General features: G+C 35.6%; 1 protein-coding gene and 1 pseudogene across 4 annotated transcripts in view; both read left to right on the top strand.

Annotated features, from left to right (window-relative positions):
- The window catches only part of ATAD2 (ATPase family AAA domain containing 2), a 79949-nt gene that overhangs the window by 26892 nt on the left and 33716 nt on the right, over window positions 1-19341 (top strand). For all 4 annotated transcript variants that reach the window (XM_020964960.2, XM_020964958.2, XM_020964961.2 and 1 more), the window contains exons 9-19: window positions 1129-1236; window positions 2166-2274; window positions 3175-3290; window positions 5771-5945; window positions 6325-6413; window positions 8810-8969; window positions 10505-10595; window positions 11141-11455; window positions 12254-12386; window positions 12905-13091; window positions 13768-13953. In XM_020964960.2, the coding sequence (XP_020820619.1) occupies window positions 1129-1236; window positions 2166-2274; window positions 3175-3290; window positions 5771-5945; window positions 6325-6413; window positions 8810-8969; window positions 10505-10595; window positions 11141-11455; window positions 12254-12386; window positions 12905-13091; window positions 13768-13953 (1669 nt within the window). The remainder of the gene's footprint in view (window positions 1-1128; window positions 1237-2165; window positions 2275-3174; window positions 3291-5770; window positions 5946-6324; window positions 6414-8809; window positions 8970-10504; window positions 10596-11140; window positions 11456-12253; window positions 12387-12904; window positions 13092-13767; window positions 13954-19341) is intronic.
- On the top strand, window positions 13963-18793 carry LOC110193290 (transcription initiation factor TFIID subunit 10 pseudogene; annotated as a pseudogene).

Genomic DNA, 19341 nt, shown 5'->3' with positions numbered 1-19341 from the left:
CCATAACGTAGTACAATAAAAAATATAATTGCATATGAAACTGCAAATCTGCTATGCACAACCTGGTGTTCCTTTCAAATATATAACAAAATTATCACATAAATTTTTTTTCTGCCCTCCTCACCCTAGAGATGGCTACCATTAGACACAAATAAGAGTGTGTGTATGTGTAAGATTATTCTGTGCATACTTCTATTTATCAGTTCTTTCTCTGGATGCAAATAGCATCTTTCTTCATATGTTCTTTATAGTTAATTTGGGTATTTATTTGCTCAAAGTTCTTAAAACAGTATTGCTGTTACTGTATACAGTGTTATTTCACTCTTCATTATTTCATGCAAGTCTTTCCATGTTTTTCTAAAATCATTGAGCTCACCATTTCTTATAGCACAGTGGTATTCCATCACAATCATATACCACCACTTATTCAGCCATTCCCCAATTAATGGGCATCCTTACAATTTCCAATTCTTAATAAATTTTTCAAGGAAATAGAAGATAAGTCTCAGGTTAGAGGGGGACGGGATGGGACGGGACGGGAAGGGAAGAGAAGCCACACAAAGTTTCAGGAGGATTTAAAAGATTTAGGAAAGGTACTGTGGTAAGTAGAATAGTGAATGGATTAGAGAGGTATAAAAGGTTTGCCCTGCTACAGTGAGGGCCCAAATGAGATAATGTTACACAGATTTGTAGTGGATCCAATCAGCCTAGTTTCCCAGATAAAATGAATTTATTTTATCTAAATATTATTAATAAAGGTCTGTAATATTTAAGATTTTCAGTTTGAAGATGTCCCAAAAAACCTTTTTATGCCAAGAAAAATATGACAAGTTCATAGCATATATGCTTATAGTAGAAGATATATCTGTTTATCTTGATGTGAGATAATCAGATAAATTGAAAGTTTTTTGGCTTATTTGCCAAACATACTCAAATTTTTGTAAATTTGTTTCCATTTTATTGGATTGTGATATGGTTTATCTAGTTTTATTGGGGTTTTCCTTCCATTTGTAGTACCAGGATCTAGCATAATACCTGTACATAGTAGGCCCTCAAAAGTTTGTTGATGAATTTTTTTCCCTTTTCTCAACATGACTTCAATCTTTTTTTCTTAATGTGATATTTAAGGCGAAGGCATGCAATCCATAATAGTGATTCTACATCTTCTTCCTCTTCTGATGATGAACAACATTTTGAGAGGCGAAGGAAAAGAAGCCGCAATATAGCTATTAGCAGGTAAGTAAAAATCCTCATTAATTAAGCCTCCTTTTATAGAAGAAAACAAAACAAGGTTAGAGTATCACTTCGTGAAATGCATGTAGATTTGGAGTAGAATAAATTGGTTGTTTTGTAGGCATAATCTTCATATTTTTCTCATTCTGTTCTAGGATGTTACAGTATTCTTTGGATATGATTCTCAGAAGCCCCAAATCTGTTATTTTTACTTTTCATGCCCAATTCTCATCAAGATTTTTGGTTACTATAGTTTTGTGGAACCAAAATCTAATCTGCTTAATTATAGCTTCATTGACAGCTCAACACTTGTCTGTTGAGATGATCTCTAAAAACAAAGTTTAAACTAGCTCCCCTGCTCAGGGAAATGTTTAAAAGATAATGAGATTGTTCAACTTCCAAATTAAAGTAGGAAGCAAGTGACAGGATAGGGAAATTGATTGTAGGATATAGTATATGTTAAATTGGATTAAACTGTTAGTTTGGGATAATTTTTATATAATATGGTTACTAAATTGTCAGAGTGTAAGCTTTCTCCACGTTCAATTGTGTATGTTTATATTTCAAAGCCAAAATAAAGATTTTTAAAATTTCATATCTCTGCTAATGTCCATCAATTGAATAACCGAAAACTGTCTTTTAGTTTTATCAATAGGAATGTATCTTTAGGAATTCTAAATTAAGGAATACTAGTGTTTAGATAGTACAGTTAGAACAGTGTCTCAAATTAGTAAGATAACTTCCTTGGGATCATTATATCTGAAGGAAATGATATTTAATAATATTTAATCACATAGTTTCAAAATTTAATATTTTTCTCTGGGCCCTAATATCCTAATAGTAAAACAAAGTGGTTATTAAATGATTAAGATTCTGTCTACTTCAGAAGTGTTATAATTTTATAATATAATAGTGGTGTTTTTTTAAAACAGGTGTCTTCCATTGAACTTCCGGAAAGATGAGTTAAAAGGAATTCATAAAGATCGGATGAAAATTGGTGCAAGCTTGGCTGATGTTGATCCAATGCAAATAGATTCTTCAGTGAGTGTCGAAGGCAATGTGTGCAAAATAGTTCTGCTGTTATGAAACTTATGTAGTTCCCACCCCTACCTCCCCCCCAAAAGAATGCTATGCAAAATCATGCAATAAAAATCATAGTTCGTGGGGAAAATGGGGTTGGGGGCACACAATGCTCAAAAACTTTTTAAGTGACATTTTTGAAAAATAACCTAACTTTTAAAAAACAGCACAGTTTCAGATGTCTTAAATTATTAAGAAATACATAAAAGCTACAATAGTGTCCCACATCCTATACTTTGGATTGATGCATGAGTGAGTGGGGCAGGCTGCAACAAGGCCATTTTGCAGGCGGGTGTAGGTTGAGTGTGGATCAGACCAGCCCTTCTCTGCCCATAGCTCCTACTGCCCCAGAAGGTAGATAATAAATATGACTCTTTACCTTGACAAAGGCCTGGAGTTTGCTCTGGAACTGGGTCTCAGGAAGGTTGCAACTTGTGTGTTATTGTGAAGTGGTACAATTTTCTGATTCTCTTACTGGTTCTCACCGAAGAAATCACCCAGAAGCAAACTTGAAATTGAGTTACACTCAAAATGTTCTCTAAATGTATCCATTGTGTTGGGAACAAATTAACATTTTCAAAATGAGCATTGTAGTAGAACTGACTGTAGAACTTTTGGTTTTAATTGTGCCTCTTCAGAGAATGTAAAATAGCAAAAAAGCAGAACTTACCTAGAAACCGACTTAAACTTTTAAGGACTTCTCATTTGTATTGTCTTTAGTGCTGCACTCTATCGGTGCTCCTGAGTTTTTTATGTATATCAAGACCAGTAAGTGATATTTTGTGTTATTGAGTTGTACTGTTTTGTTTCGGACTTTAAAGATTTGGATATAATTTAACTGCTGAACTCTTTCCCTTTTAGGTACGATTTGATAGTGTTGGTGGGCTTTCAAACCATATTGCAGCTCTAAAAGAGATGGTGGTCTTTCCATTGCTTTATCCAGAAGTCTTTGAAAGATTTAAAATTCAGCCACCAAGGTAATGTTGATAGCTTGTGTTTTCAGGTAAAGAAAACTTTGTAATAATATTGCCAAGAAAGGTAATGAACTGCTGTTGAAATTTTAAGCCTGAAAGAGCAAGATAAGTTAAGCCTTGGCAGTGCCCATCTTCTTTTCAAAGTCTTTATGGGATGGGCTTTGAAATACCTTGCTCTGCTGGAGCCTGCTTAAGCAGCTGTTCTAAAACTCCCAGCCTGAGACCTTGTCTGTGAAGGGATCTGTTATCTTTCTGGAGAGGCGATATGGTACATACCACCTTAGTTCCTGGGTGGCTTTCGCAGGTTATTTAACCTCCCTGCGCCTCAGCTCCTTGTAGGTTAAACAAAAAGCTTGGAGTGGATTGTCTCTAACCGCTTTCACCGCTAAATCAATGATACTGTGACTCTTTCCATGACTTCAGTCACATGTAGCTTTGTTCATGTTGCCCACAGATCCTGAATTTATACTTGTGCTATTTATGTTTTATTCTTCTTTGGTTGTATGTACTCTTGCTGACTTCCCCAGATTTTCTCTAGAAACTTCTTTATCCTAGAATGTGCTGCAGGCCCACCCCACCTCATCCCTATCTTGTGTTTCCTCTTCCTCTCCCCCACCCCCCCAGCCCAGCCTTTTCAGCTTTCTTTTTCTGTGTTCCCCTGTTAGAATGTAAGCCCTTTGGAGTCAGAAAAAAATCAGGTTGATTTGCTTATATTTTTTATTCCCAATACTTAGCACAGTGCCTGGCTATGAGTATGCACTTAATAAATACTTGTTGATTTAGCTGCCATGTTTCACTGCTGATTAAGATTGAACTTGGGCGGCTAGATGGCACAATGAATAGAGCGCTATGCCTGGAGTCAGGAGGAGATGCAAGTTCAAATCCAGCCTCAGTTACTAGATGTATGACTCTGGGCAAGTCACTTAACCCTGTTAACTTCTGTCTGCCTCAGTTTCCTTATCTGTAAAATGAGTGGGAGAAGGAAATGGCAGTCTGCTCCAGTATCTTGGCCAAGAAAATTCCAAATGGGAATCATGGAGAGTCAGACATGACTGAACAACAAAAAATATTGAACTTGCAAAGCCACTAAAACCTCCAAATATTTATGCTTGTCTCCATACCTCCCCCGTATTATAGTTGTGAGATTTAATTTTTTTTGGTTCTCAAGTGCAAGATTTTACATTATTCCCTCTTTAATCTTACTTTTAGCTTGGTGTGCTGATCTTTGTTATCCAGTATGTTAGCTATCCTTACTACCTTTGTGTCATAATACCTAGCATTTCCATAGTACTTTGAGGTTTGCAAAGTGCTTTACAAATATTTTATTGTCACAACAACCCTGGGAGGTGGGTGCTATTATCACCATTTTGCAGATGAGGAAACTGAGGCAGACAGAAGTTAACAGCTAGTAAGTTATAAACATATGCCATCTGTACCTTTCTCCAAGTCATTGATAAAAATGTTAAATGGCACAAAATCAAGCACAGAACCCTGGGGTACTACACTGAAGTTGTCATGACAAGTTGACATTGAAGCATTAACTGTTCTTTGAATCTGGACATCTAACCAGTTATGAATCCGATATATAATTGTCTAATTCATCTCTCTCTACCTTCTCTATGGGAAGAGTATGAGATCTTGAATTGGATGCTTTGCTGAAACCTAAATAAAACTATATCCATAGAATTCCCCTCATCTATTAGTTTGTATTATTGCCATAAGTCATTGGCATGACTTGTTCCTTTAAAAAAAGAATTTTAAGGGCCAGCTCAGTCATTTATTTCCTAGTGGCTATGTCAGTTTTTAAATAAGCTTTTGTCAGTGTTGGGGTTTTTTTTTTCCCCACATCGTAGTTTCCCCCAGTATCCCTTCCCTTCCTCTTTCTAGCAAGCCATCACATAAAACAATATTTTTTAAAGACAAAAGAAGAAAAGGAAAATAATCAGCATAACTGATCAATACGTTGAAAAAGTATGAAAATCTGTGCAATGTGAAACAGACATTTTTAGTTTATGATTTTTTTTTTGCTCTACTCTTCTGAAATTTATGCTTTTGTATTGCCAAGGTGATAGTACTTAATTAACATAATTTCTGCTCCTGCACAACTTTTTACATTTCCACTTAGTTGCTATGGATGTGTTCTTCTTATGTAATTGTTTTTATTCTCAGGACATCTTAATTGTAACATGAATGTATAATTCTTCAAAGTTTCACGGTGCATATCAGTTTGGTTATTTATAATTCCTCAAAATTACAGGGGTGATATCTCACAGTAATAAATATCCCTTACAATAAAGTATCCTTGCAAAGACTAAAAAATAGATTTATAAAGTTTACACATAATGCGATGAATGCTCAGTACAATTGAGTTGCAGTTCTTTGATTATTTGCTTGTTCATTAAGTAAACTTGTGAAATGCCTGTCACCATGTTACCTTTTCAATTTGTGATTTGTCTTGATGTTTAAAATATACTGTTTTACAGGGGATGTTTGTTCTATGGCCCTCCTGGAACCGGAAAGACCCTTGTTGCCCGAGCACTTGCCAATGAATGTAGTCAAGGTGATAAAAGAGTGGCCTTTTTTATGAGGAAAGGTGCTGATTGTTTGAGTAAATGGGTAGGGGAATCTGAAAGACAACTACGTTTGTTATTTGATCAGGTAAGAAAATTGGTTTAATTTATACGCAGTACTGTATTGTGTCTTGGAGGTAGACACTGAAATTGGATATTCAATAGAATATTTTAATAATTTGAATGAACACATTTAAAAGAAGAAACTTTGGATTTTTACATGAAGACAATAATACCGTATATCAGTGATGAGTGGTGCGCATAAAATTGAATGTGTATTTATAATTAATTTCCTAGAAATTTGGCTATCTTTTCCCATCTACCAAAAGTAAGCTCTTGAATTTTAATTTGATTTGTAGTGCTAATTTGAAGCTAGATCAGAAATTTGACTAAAATGGAGATTAAATTTATATTTATACATTCCTAATGTTTGTGGTAACACCAATAATACTAAATTTGCCTTCTAGGCTTATCAGATGCGTCCTTCCATTATTTTCTTTGATGAAATTGATGGTCTGGCTCCTGTTCGATCAAGTAGACAAGATCAGATTCACAGGTAGGACTTTTATATGAGAAATTTTTCACATTCAACCTCTTCACATATCGGTGTCTGCATTAGCATTCTGCTGGTGGCGCCTAATGAATTCCATTAATTCTCACCTTACTTGATTGCCACATTCCCAGTCGGCTGATGTCCAAAGGCAATAAGGCTTACACATCCAGTATACTCTTGTGACCTTGGCATTTCCATGCAAATTAGTCTTAGTATTTTTTTATTTTTAACTTTTTTTTGAAAATTATTCTGAAGTGAAACAGCAATACAAAGAGCATTTACACATAAACAGAATACAAAAGAAGATTCTGTATGAAACCGTGAATTTCTTTTTTATACAACTTTTTAAAATACACACATTCACAATAAATCCTACTCATTACTTTTCAAATTCCTTGCTTGTCTAATCCCTTCTGAATTACCTTCTGTTCTTTTCATTTTAAAAAATACTACAATGGCCCTTTTTTGGCATCAATCTTCCTACTCCTCCTGTTCCTCCCAATTAAAAATTGAGAAAACGCGAGAAAGAAAACCCTTGTAATAAATAAGCATAGTCGAGCAAAACAAACCCACAGCGTGGTCATGTTCAAAAATATGTCTTTTTCTACACTTTGTTGTCCATCACATTTCTGTCAAGAGGGAGGTAACAATATGCTTCTTCACAGCCCCATTGGAGACAGTTGGTCATTATACTGACTGGAGTTCTTGAGTCTTTTAAAGTTGTTTTTTTCTTCACAATATCATTGTCCTTACAGAAATTGTTCTCCTGATTCTACTTCAGTTCATGTTACCCAGAATTGTCTGAAATCATCTTTGATCATTTCTTAGAACACAATCTGTTATATATCATATAATCGATTACATTCATATCACGGTTTTTTCATCCATTCCTCAATTGTGTTAAGTAGCAATCTAAGGAGCCTGAATTTTAGGGGTTTTTTTTCCCCCCTTTTAATTCCTCTAGGACAGGATGTTTATTTTGCATTTGACTATTCCTTGCCCAGTATTATCCTCTATTTTAACACTTCCCTACTCATTCTTCCATGTTTATATATTATTCTTCTTACCCCAGTTATGACAAAAAGCAAGTTCTACCCCCTTCTGTCTCATTTCTACACTAATATGTTCCTCTTTTTTCTTTCCTTTTTCTTTCCATTTAAAAACCTCAGAATAATCGTTTCTGCCACAGAACTTGTTTTTCTTATTTAATTCCCTGACACCTTTTGAAAACATTGACTTTCATTTCATCTCCACTATTAAAATGTTAGCACTGCATCATCATACAGCTCCTTGCCGTTGCTTAAATAAAATTTCCTTTCTAGGTTTTTGTGGACTCTTGTATTTCAAAGTTCCTACTCATCTTTGGTGTTTTCATTAAATATACTCAAAAGTCATCTATTCCATTAAAAGTCTGTTTTTACCAGCCGTTTAGGATTATACTCGGCTTAGCTGGATAAATTATTCTTGGTTATAAGGCTATGTCTTTTGCCTTTTGCAATATTGCGTTCTAAGGTCTCTCATTTATAGTAGAAACTTCCAAGTCCTTAATGTAGTTGCTAGATACTTGAACTGTTTCCCGGGTTTTTCTTTGACATGAGAGCTCAGGATTTTGTCTGTGACGTTTCTGGGACTAACTTTTGGAGTTCCTTTCACAAGATGAGTAGATTTTTACTACTTTTACATTGCCATCTGGTCTTAATGAGCAGTTTTCATTATGATTTCTTGAAGTGTAATGTCCAGACTTTTTTTTTCTTTTTTTCTAATCATGATTTTCAGAGTTCGGTGATTCTTAAGTAACCTTTCTTTGACTTATTTTCTGAAGAGGTTAAGTAGTTTGCCAGCTATCACACAGCTGTAATTGGCAGAGCCATAACTAGATCCTATGTTTCTTACTGCCAGTCAGGTGCTCTTAATTGTTATAGATATTTATCGTTGTATCTTTGTTTTTATAACATTGTTGGTTCTTTTTATGACTTAATCGAAATCATGTTTTGGGTCAGAAATTGTACTTTTGGCATGTTGATAGGGGAAAATATGTTCAACAAATGCTTCTTGGCCCAAAAAAAATTGACTTATGTTTTTTTAATTAAACATTTAAAAATTGTGGGGGTTTTTTTTCCCCTCTAAATGTGATTGTTTCTTTATAGAGTTTACTTTTTACTGTGGATCAGTTCACTAGAAAATTCAGTAGAGAGCTATAGAGTGAAATACATTCATTTAGTAATATATTTAGGTGGCTAATTTTCAAATGGACCACCTTGATTAAAAATGCTATTCTAGTAGAATGGAAAAAAGGACAACAAAACTTGTTAGATGAAATTTCATACAACTTTAATAACTACTCCATTTTTACTGAACCAAAATTTTGTGTGTTTCTCTCCTCTTTTTTTTTTTTTTAGTTCCATTGTATCTACCTTGCTAGCACTTATGGATGGATTGGATAGTAGGGGAGAAATTGTTGTAATTGGAGCTACCAATAGACTGGATTCTATAGATCCTGCTTTACGAAGACCTGGCCGATTTGACAGAGAATTCCTTTTTAGCTTACCTGATAAAGATGTAAGGACTTCACATTAATTTCATTTCACTTTAGTAAATTTTTCTCAGTACAATATTCACGCTTCCAGCATACAGACATATTCCTCCCCTTCCCAAATATACACAGGCACAAATGCTCATATATAATACATGCCTGGAAAACAGTGATTCTAACTAGTAGTGTGTGGTTTTCCAAATAATATGTAGTGTAACAATTTTAATACTAGTTTGCAAGTTAAAGTTAAAAGCAAAACAGTAAGAAGCAACATTGTGTGATGGTAGAATACTATTCTAGGAGTCAAGAAAGACCTAGGTTCTGATATGTACTATACTACCTTTGTGACTTTGCCATTTAATTTCTCAGAACTCCAGGCAACTCCTAAGTTACACATGATTTGCCAGTCTGCCTTGGCAGAAGGAGTTTCCAAACTAGGAGTTATTTATATATGAAACTATGCATCTGGACATCTGTTTTACCCCACTCAAGAAAACAAAAAGCCAGGCTAATTAGGGAAACTGACAGTTGAGGAATTGAGAGGGGGAAAAACATTTGGGAGAAATGAAACAGGAAGTCAGGGTAGGGTAGCAATTAAATACAAAATTACAGATGATAGACTGAGAAAGAAAGGAGCAGTTGAGAAACCAGCTAATGATGAATTCGGTGGGAGTGAAGGTAGGAAGACATAATAAGGTTGTTGTCTGAGAGAATTCCAGAGTGATGTCATTCTGAGTGAAGTTAGTAGCCATATCACTGAAGAGCTGAAATGAGGCTGGATATAGAGGTTGCTGAATTTGAAGAACTTAAGAGTTGAGTCATGAATGTGAATATAAATTTTGCCTAAAATGATGACAAGGGATATTGTGAATTGTTGAGTTCATTCAAAAATGAGGTTTAAACCTCAATCTCTTTACCTGCAAAATCCTATGATTCTATGACTATAATTTTTCAAAATAATTTGATTTTATATTTTAGTTTGGATTGGGACATGTTCATGGCTTTAGTCATTTAATGACTATTTCATGCACATAGTCATCAAACCCAGCAGATCATTTTAAAATACATATCTGTTGCCTGGGGACAAAACAAATTCATTACTCTTGAATAAATGATTAAAAGTAATACACCCCTAAAAGTTTAATACTGTTATTTCATCTTTGTGCATTGATAGCTAGTATATTAGTATCATACTCTGTTTAAATATGAAGATTGATTTTTTAAATTCTAATAGATTCTTAAATTTCTCCTAAGTATATATAAAATAGATATGAAAGTATGAATTAGCAGAAAAATCATACTTTTAGAAATTAAGCACTAGGATGGAGAGGAGGCCTGTGTGTGTGATAATGGTTCTTTACAAAATATTAACTACAGATGGTACGTATAGCCTCCCCTTTTTTTTAATCTTAATTTCATTTCTTCACTTTAATCATCAGTTAACATTTTTTGCTTAAGGAATCCATTTTTAAAATCCATTTGAAAATGTCTAGCAGTCGTAAGTTTTTGGGAAAGTGATATTGTTCTTTTAAAGTTTTTTAAAGAGTGGTTTTATTTATAGGCTCGAAAAGAAATTCTAAAGATTCATACAAGAGATTGGAATCCCAAGCCATTGGATATATTTCTTGAAGAACTTGCAGAAAAATGTGTTGGTAAACATTTTTTTTTTAAGGAGTACTACAATACTTAATAAATTATACTGTACAGTTGGGTTTTTTGGCTTAGTTGGTTTTGGGTTTTTTTTTTTTCTTGTTTGAACCTTGAATTTATAGCAGGTATTGGAGATTTCTTTGTATTTCTAATTTGCCCTTTAGTTTTTGCCATTTTCCTCTTGCCCAAGACCTGGATATAATTTAGAATAAATTATTGAATTATATGTAAGGTTTGTGAGAGGGCAACCTCTGATGATTTATTATTTTATTCTTTGTCTTGCCAGCATTGGCTCTCATATTGCTATATATGTGTGATTTTGAATATGTCCTTTCTACCCTGTTGGGCTTTACTTACTTCATTCATAAAATGAAGGGGTTGATTTAGTTCCTTTTGACATTAAACCAGAATCTCTGCTCATAACTGTCCATATGCCTATCCTCTGGGAGAATTGGGAAATCTTTTTTTGCTTAAAGTTTATTACTGCAATATTATTGAACTGTCTTAAACTCTCTTTATTCTCTTTGTGATAACATTGTTTTAATAGGGTACTGTGGTGCAGATATTAAGTCCATATGTTCTGAAGCTGCCCTGTGTGCTCTACGTAGACGTTACCCTCAGATATATACGAGTAGTGAGAAACTACAATTGGATCTCTCATCAATTAACATCTCAGCTAAGGATTTTGTAGTAGCTATGCACAAGATAATACCAGCTTCTCAAAGGGCTGTGACATCACCGGGACAGGCACTGTCTGCTATTGTGAAACCTCTCCTTGAAAGCACTGTTCATGAGATCTTAGGGGCCATACAAAGAGTATTTCCACATGCAGAACTTGGAGCAAATAAAGGACCAAAGTCAGGTATAAAGTCTTAAATAAACAAGTGTCTTACCTGGATTTGAAAGACTTTGAGTCCATGTCATATGAAGGTTGGTTGAAGAAAATGGATATGTCTAGAGAAGACTCAAGACATAATAGATAGTGAAATTATAAGAACTATCCTGTGGAAGAAGGATTAGACTTATATTTGGTTATAGGAGGTAATGGGAAGAAGTTTATAAAGAAGCAAATTTAGGCTTAATGTTAGGAAAAACTTCCTAAGAAAATAGAATGGAATGCCTTAATTATAGGACTTTAGAAATTTCTTTTGGGTATGAGTTAAACTAAATGACGATTGAAGTCCATTCCTTTCTACCTCTTTAAAAATGTTTGTAAACATTACATTTTTTAAGGAAGGTAATTTATATACCCAAAAGTGAAATAGATTTACATTTCCATGAATTTGTCCTGGTCTATCAGATTTAAAGTTTGTGATATGTTTTCGTAAATCATTTGTCATCTGTTGCCTTCATAAAAATTGGGGTTTTTTCCCTTGAAAAATTCCTAGGAATCTTCCCATTCCTCTTGCCTAAACTCAGTTTGTGCAGTCTTAATCTGAGTCAGTAAACTGTAGCCAGTGGGCTGAACTACCTGTTTTTGTCTACCTGGAGCTAAGAATGCTCTTTACATTTTTAAATATAATAAAATTTTGTTTTAAAATTTAATTGTCATTCTTTCTTAACTCTCACTGGAACCTCTGGTCTAAATAGCTGTCTCTACCTTATCATCAATTGAAATTTACCCAGTGAAGTCACTAATATGGGATATGATGTTTTGTAGATGTCCCTGGGCCTCTACTAGAAAGTGACTTAGCATATAGTGATGATGAAGTTCCCTCGGTATATGAAAATGGACTTTCTCAGAAACTCTTCAATAAAACAAAAGAAAATATTAATTTCCTTCATCTCAATAGGTATGTTTTTCATGTGTGTTAAGGATTCACTTAGCACTCTGAGACTCAATTGAAATCAAAGGGAATCTTTGGTACCTGACTCAAGTACTTGAATGAGTTAAATGGTAAAGTAACCTTAAGGACACCTGCTAGATTTTAAACAAACATTTCCATTTATAGCTATGTTTGAATGGATTTACTTGTATTTGTGTTTGTGCACATTTGTTTGTATGTCATCTGTCATATATACTTTGTATTACTTTTTAGCTTCTGTTAGAATATGTGTTCAGTTATGGTGAGGTTATCAATATTTATACAGCAATATTTAGTACTGTTGATAAATTTCTATACGTATTGGTTTGTTTTGAAAAACTGGTAAGAATGATAATATAGCGATGATATTTGTTAAGGTGGCCTAAGTGTAGTTAAGCTTTTGAATTATAAATGTTCAAACATCAATAATTGGGGATGGGGTTATCGTTTTAGAACATTTAATGAAGCGCTTTTTAAAAAATGGAATACATTCACTGTCATTTTAGAAATGCTTATCATCAGCCTACATCTTTTCGACCAAGAATCTTGATAGTAGGAGAGCCAGGATTTGGGCAGAGTTCTCACTTGGCACCTGCTGTGATTCATGCTTTGGAAAAGTTTACAGTATATACCTTGGACCTTCCTGTTCTTTTTGGAGTCAGTACCACATCACCTGAGGAAACATGTGCCCAGGTAGTTCAGTGTTAACAAAAAAATACATGTTATGTTTAAAGTAGTCTCTTGCAGAAAAGTTTAGAACATTTCAGTCTTTGATATAGTGGGCAGCCAGGAGGTGCACTCAATGATAGAATGTTGGACTTGGAGTTAGAAAGACCTCAATGCTAGTCCTGGCTTAGACCCAGTAGCTATGTGACCCTGGGCAAGTTACTTATCCCTCAGCTTCAGTTTCCTCATTTGTAAAATGGAGATAATGATAGCACTTCTCTCACATGGTTATTATAAGATGAAATTAAGTAAGTGCTTTTTAAAACATAAAGCATTCTATAGATGCTAGCTATAATAGTAATGAATAGTTTTTTGGTTCTTTTTAATTTCCATCTTTGGATCTGAGTTGTTTGGTTTTTTTAAGCTGTTAAAGCTAACCATGATTTATTATAGAACTTTTGTAACTAATTGAATAAGAAGGCTTTAATAGTAACATTTTTTTCTTTAAGATTTCCTATCAAATTCATTATTCACTTGACCGCAATTAAAAACATTATACAATATGATAAGACTTGACAGAATTTATGGTTGCATGTGAGTTTATTGGAAGAAACTTCTTTAAAAGTAAAGAGTTCCTGGAAGGTTAAGTACACTTTAAATGTGCTGCCTTTCTAACTAAAAATGATAATTGTTCTCCTGTTAGGTGATCCGTGAAGCCAAGAGAACAGCCCCAAGTATAGTATATGTTCCTCATATCCACTTGTGGTGGGAAACAGTTGGATCAACACTTAAAGCTACTTTTACCACATTATTACAAAATATTCCCTCATTTGCTCCAGTTTTACTGCTTGCAACTTCGGATGTACAACATACTTGTCTTCCAGAAGAGGTACTTTTCTTTTATTTTATTTTCTTTCTTTCTTTCTTTTTTTTTTAATACTATCTTCAGACTAGTTTTTATTAAGTACAGGGTAAATACAAAAGGTTCTTGAGTATGGACAAACTTTCTTTTCTTTGGTCCTGCCAGCACTATCTTAGAGTTTAAGTTATGAATTTCATGGCCGTGCCTTATAGATGATACTACATTATAGTTACATTTGCCTTTGATGGGTTGCAAAAATGACCTACATATCTTAGACCAAATTCTAATGTTTTAATGTGGTTCTAGGCTAGCACTGTCCTATTGCTTTGCCCCTTTTGGCAAAGTATCAGTATCTATATGCCTGTCAGCATCTGTTTCCTTCCTTCTAATTCAAGATTTATAGACTATAATTCAGGGGAGAAACAAAGTATTTTTTAAATGTCCAAAACAACATGAATTGGAAATTGAAAATTTCTGAATTTTAATTTTTCTTTTTCAACAAGCATTTATTTTTTTTCTCCCCCACTCCTCAGAACTCCTAGACCAATTTATTGCTTTACTGGCAGTGTATGAATGTGCCTGTATCCCCACAGCTCTTCTAACATTTGTAATTTTCTTTTTTGTCACCTTCAGAGATACTTAAGTTTGCATTTCTCTAATTACTGGTGGTTTGAAGCGTTGTCTTTCATGAGTCTTGATAGATTGAATGATGAGGAATCCTTACATTAATTTATCAATTGAAAAAGTTATATTCAATTCAAGAAACATTTGTCAGTTGTTTTCCAGGTGCAAAAGAAGTTAATCACCATAGCTAGAAAACTTATCTCTGCCCTCCTCCTGCTGACAGTTTGCCAGGAAGTGTAAACCCTCTGCCTTAGAAGATAACTTGATAGTGTGAACATTAGATTGGGGAACAGAGAGACTGGAGGCTATAAGACCAGTAAAAGTCCATTATAATTAATAGGACTAGTGTTAACAGGGGTATGGAATACTTTGGTAGCAGTGGGAATAGAAAAAACTGGTCTAGCTGCTATAGATGTTACAGGGGTAGGACTAGCAGGACTTAGCAGCTGTTTAGATGTGGGGTTAGTCAGGTAGTCATCAAGTATGAAGTACCCATTATGTGTCATAACTGTGCTGAGCATTAGGGATACAAAGAAAACAGTCTCTGCTCTCAAGGAGCTCACAGTCTAATGGGGGAGATAACTAACAAACAAGATATAGACAGAATAAATTGGAGATAATCAATAGAGGAAAGGTACCAGCATTAAAGGGGATCTGCAAGGACTTCTTGTAGAGAATGGGGTTTTAGCTTGGACTTGAAGGAAGCTAGGAAGGAATGGAGATGCAAATGAGGCGGGAGAGAATTCCTGGCATGAGGAGACAGCCTGTGAAATATGCGCTCAAGACATGGAGTATTTTCTGTGGGGAGTAACAAGGAGGCCAGTGTTGCTGAATGACACAGTATTGGGGGGAGGGGGAGACTGGCTGGAAAGGTAGGAAAGGACTAGCTTATTGAAGACTTTAAAAATCAACTAGAAATTTATATTTTATTCTGGAAAGTAATATGGAGAGTCACTGGGGAAAATGATCAAAAGAGTTAAGGGTGACTGAAATCTTCAGCCTGGTTCCTGTAGACAGTGTGCATCAATAGAAGTGGGGGAATAGGGAGAGGCATATTTTACAGGAAGATAAAAAAAATCATATCAGTATCTATATCCCTGTCAGTATCTATTTCCTTCCTTCTAACTCAAGATTCAGGGGAGAAACAAAGTATTTTTTAAATGTCCAAAGCAATGTGAATTGGAAATTGAAAATTTCTGAATTTTAATTTTTTTTTTTCTGTAGGCAGTGTGCATCACCAGAAATGGGGGAATAGGGAGAGGCATATTTTTCAGGAAGATAAAAAAACATAGGGTTTAGGCTAGAAGGAATCTTGGAGGTAATCAGCCCCACCTCTTCCTTGACATATGAAGCACATAGAGATCAAGTGATTTGCCACAACCATACAGATAGTAGCAGAGCCTGAATTTGAACTCAGTATCCTCTGATTTTATATCCTGTATTCTTTTTGTTAATATTAAAGTAAGTTTTATTTTGACTGTGTTCTATTTGAAATATTAACCAGTATGTATTCAGATCGAAATATCCAGTAGACCATTGGGAAGAGGAAGGAAAAAAGGAAGGAGGGAAGGAAAACCATAGAAATAGCACCAGACCCAGGAGAAGAGATTGGTATTGTGGAAGTAAAAGAAGTAGATATTCTGCAGTGATGACAAGTTTTATAGATAGGGCAAAATTGAACTAACAATTGTCATTTCAAGAGATGGATTTCAGTACAGGGGCTGGTGCCAGACAGAGGTTGGAGAATAAATGAGTAATGATAGAGTGAAGCCATTGAGTAGACTTCTCCTTTGTGGTACACCAGAAGAGAGGAGAAGATAGCTTTACATGGTGGTGTGACCAAAATGATTTTTTTAAAAATAGTGACATCCTGAACATGGATGAACTCTGGATACCTTCTCCTGGAGGAAGAATATCATTAGAGAGGGAGGCGCTGATAATTAAAGAAAATTAGGATGGACTGATCAGTTGAGCAGAGCCTTAAGCAACTAGAAGGTTGATAGAGTCAAGAGCACAGGGATACTGTAAACATATGGTGTCCCACAAGTTCAGTTTTAAACTATTAACCTTACTCTGACACTTTAAGGTAGTCAAAATTCAAACTACACTAAGATTTGTGAGAAACTCTATATATAAAAACAACAGTCTAAAGATGTTTCTTAAAAATGGGGAGGAGCAGTGATATAATGCTAGATAACCAAAATTTTCTGAACAGAATGACCTAAAAATATGAATGGGCCAGAGAGAACATGAAATTAGTGAAACAAGAAAAAATATCAAACTAAAACCAAAAAATAGGGGGTGGGATGAAAGAATTAAAATATAAGGGATATAATATCAAAAACAATTAGCTTAAAAAACAAGTCATGGAGAAATAAGATAAGAATTATCAGACTATTTAAAATTCATGATCAGAAAGTCTTGGATGCTTTCGTGTAAAAAATTATCAATGAAAACTGCCCAGAATTCTTAAAACCAGAGCCCAAAGTAAAAATAGAAAGAATTTAATGATCACTTATAGAAAGAAACTGCAAAATGCAAACTCCAGGAATATCCTAAGAGCTTCCAGGTCAAAGAAAAAAAAATGCTATAAGCAGCCAAAAAAAGGAGTTCAAGTAGGAAGGCGCTACAATAAGGAGGATTACACAAGCTTTAGAAGCTGCCACTCTCAAGTAACAGCTTGAAATATAAAGGTTTACAACTAAAGATAACCTGTCCAACAAAACTGAATATAATCTTGGGGGGCGAAGTGAGCAGAGGAATAGGTTTTTAAGAGAATGGAAATTTTTTCAAGCTCTTAATGAAAAGGCCAGAACTGAGTAGGCTTTTGGAAATGGAAACATTAGGTGTGTGGGTGGGTGTGATCTGTTTAATTGGAAGGTAATATGTAAAGATGAATGGCTAACATGTTAATGTGGGGATGAGAAACATGTCTTCTCAGAAACCTAGTATCTTTAAGAGTCATAGAGGAAGGTAAAAATGACAGAAGGCCTATGGGTGGTTATGTTCTGTTTTAATGATCTTAAGAGAACACAAAAATGGGTGGAGTGGGTGCTGTATTGGGAAAGAAAGGAAAATCACTGCTTAATAGAGGTACCTGAGATGATGAGTATATAGTCATGGAGAAAAGGATGAATTGAAGAACATCCTATGAACCTCACTTTCATCTGAATAGGATAAAGGGAAATTGAACACAGTTACACACAAAGAGAAATATATTAAATTCAAAGAGAAACAGAGAAAGGAGAGATAAAGAAGACCCTAAAAGGAGCGGGGGGGGCGCGCCCGAGAGGTAAGAGAATAATCATAACAAAAACAAACTGAAATATTTGAGGAACATGAAAGCAGGATTAAAGTAAAAGGAAGGAAGTGTAAAAACTTCGCATCATGGGCCAGGTAGGACAAAAGAACTATGACAGAATTAATAAGCTGTTGTCCTCCTGGTCCTCGGTCTTGGGTTCCATCCCCATTCCCCGCCTCCTGCCCAGCGCCATGAGTGGCAGTGGCATGGACCCTGAGGTGGTCCCTGCCCCTGCCCCACTGGGCCTGTCCTCAACTCCCACCCCTTCCCCTGCTCCAGCCCAACCCCAGCACCAGCTCCCCACCACAGCCGAGAGCAAGGCCAGCCCCATGGGAGGCGCAGGTCCCAGCCTTGGCCAGGGGTCATACATCCAACTGCTGGGCCTTGGTCCCAGTATCTGTAGCTGGGGGTGCCGGCCCCCCTGAAGGTGCCATGTCTAATGAGGGTGTATGTGTTACCTGGTGCTGCCAATGGAGAGGTCAAGCCTGTTGTGTCTAGTACACCCCTGGTGGACTTCTCATGTAACCGGAAGACTACATACCCACAATTCCAGATGCTGTTACTGGTTACTACCTGAACCGTGCTGGTTTTGAAGCCTCTGATCTTAGAATTGTCTGGCTCCTCTCCCTGGCAGCCCAGAAATTCATCTCTGACATTGCCAGTGATGCTTTACAACACTGCAAGATGAAAGGCACTGTCTCAGGCAGCTCCAGGAGCAAGAGCAAAGACTGAAAGTGTACCCTGACCATGGAAGACTTGACCCCTGCACTCAGCAAGTATGGCATTAATGTCAGGAAGCCACATTATTTCACCTAAGCTCACCTCTTCCCTGGCTGGCTGGGGCATGTGTGGGTGTGTGCACATTTGTCCCATTCCTTCCTCCCCACCCACCCCCACACCAACCTGTTTTCATAATAAACCTTTATTGTGACTGAAAAAAAAGGTAATAAGCTGTTGCTAAGAGCATGTGTCAGTCATAGTCTCTGTTTTCTGTCGCCTTATTTGTAAATAGGGAGGAAAGAGGAGAAAGTGCAAGGAGATAGGAGGGAGGGAAATACACAATCACAACTGTGAGTGGACTGAACTTGCCCATAAAATGAAAGAACAGAATGGATTAGAAAGTTGAATCAATAATATATTGATTTTACTAAAATAAGTTTTTGATATTTTCTGTTTTCTTATATCATCATGGTTATCCCAGTATCCTTTCCTGTCCCAAAGAGCCATGTCATATAACAAAAGTAATTTTTGTAGAGGAAAAAATAATCAACACATCTGACTGATACATTGAAAAGCTCCTGAAATGTGCAATTTGTAACACCAGTGGACCTCTTGCCTCCTCCAGGAAGGAGTAAATTGGAGTATCTCTTCATTTGAGTCCTTCTGAATCTTTATAATTGTTACATTCACTTTTGATTTTTTTTAGTATGTATTGTTCTTTCCATTTACATTGTAATGACTGCGTGTTGTTTTCTTAGTTCTGCTTGTTT

Source organism: Phascolarctos cinereus, unplaced genomic scaffold, assembly GCF_003287225.1.
Source record: "Phascolarctos cinereus isolate Bilbo 61053 unplaced genomic scaffold, phaCin_HiC Scaffold_4;HRSCAF=312, whole genome shotgun sequence".
Classification (NCBI taxonomy): Eukaryota; Metazoa; Chordata; class Mammalia; order Diprotodontia; family Phascolarctidae; genus Phascolarctos; species Phascolarctos cinereus.
This window is presented reverse-complemented; position numbering and strand designations above follow the sequence as displayed.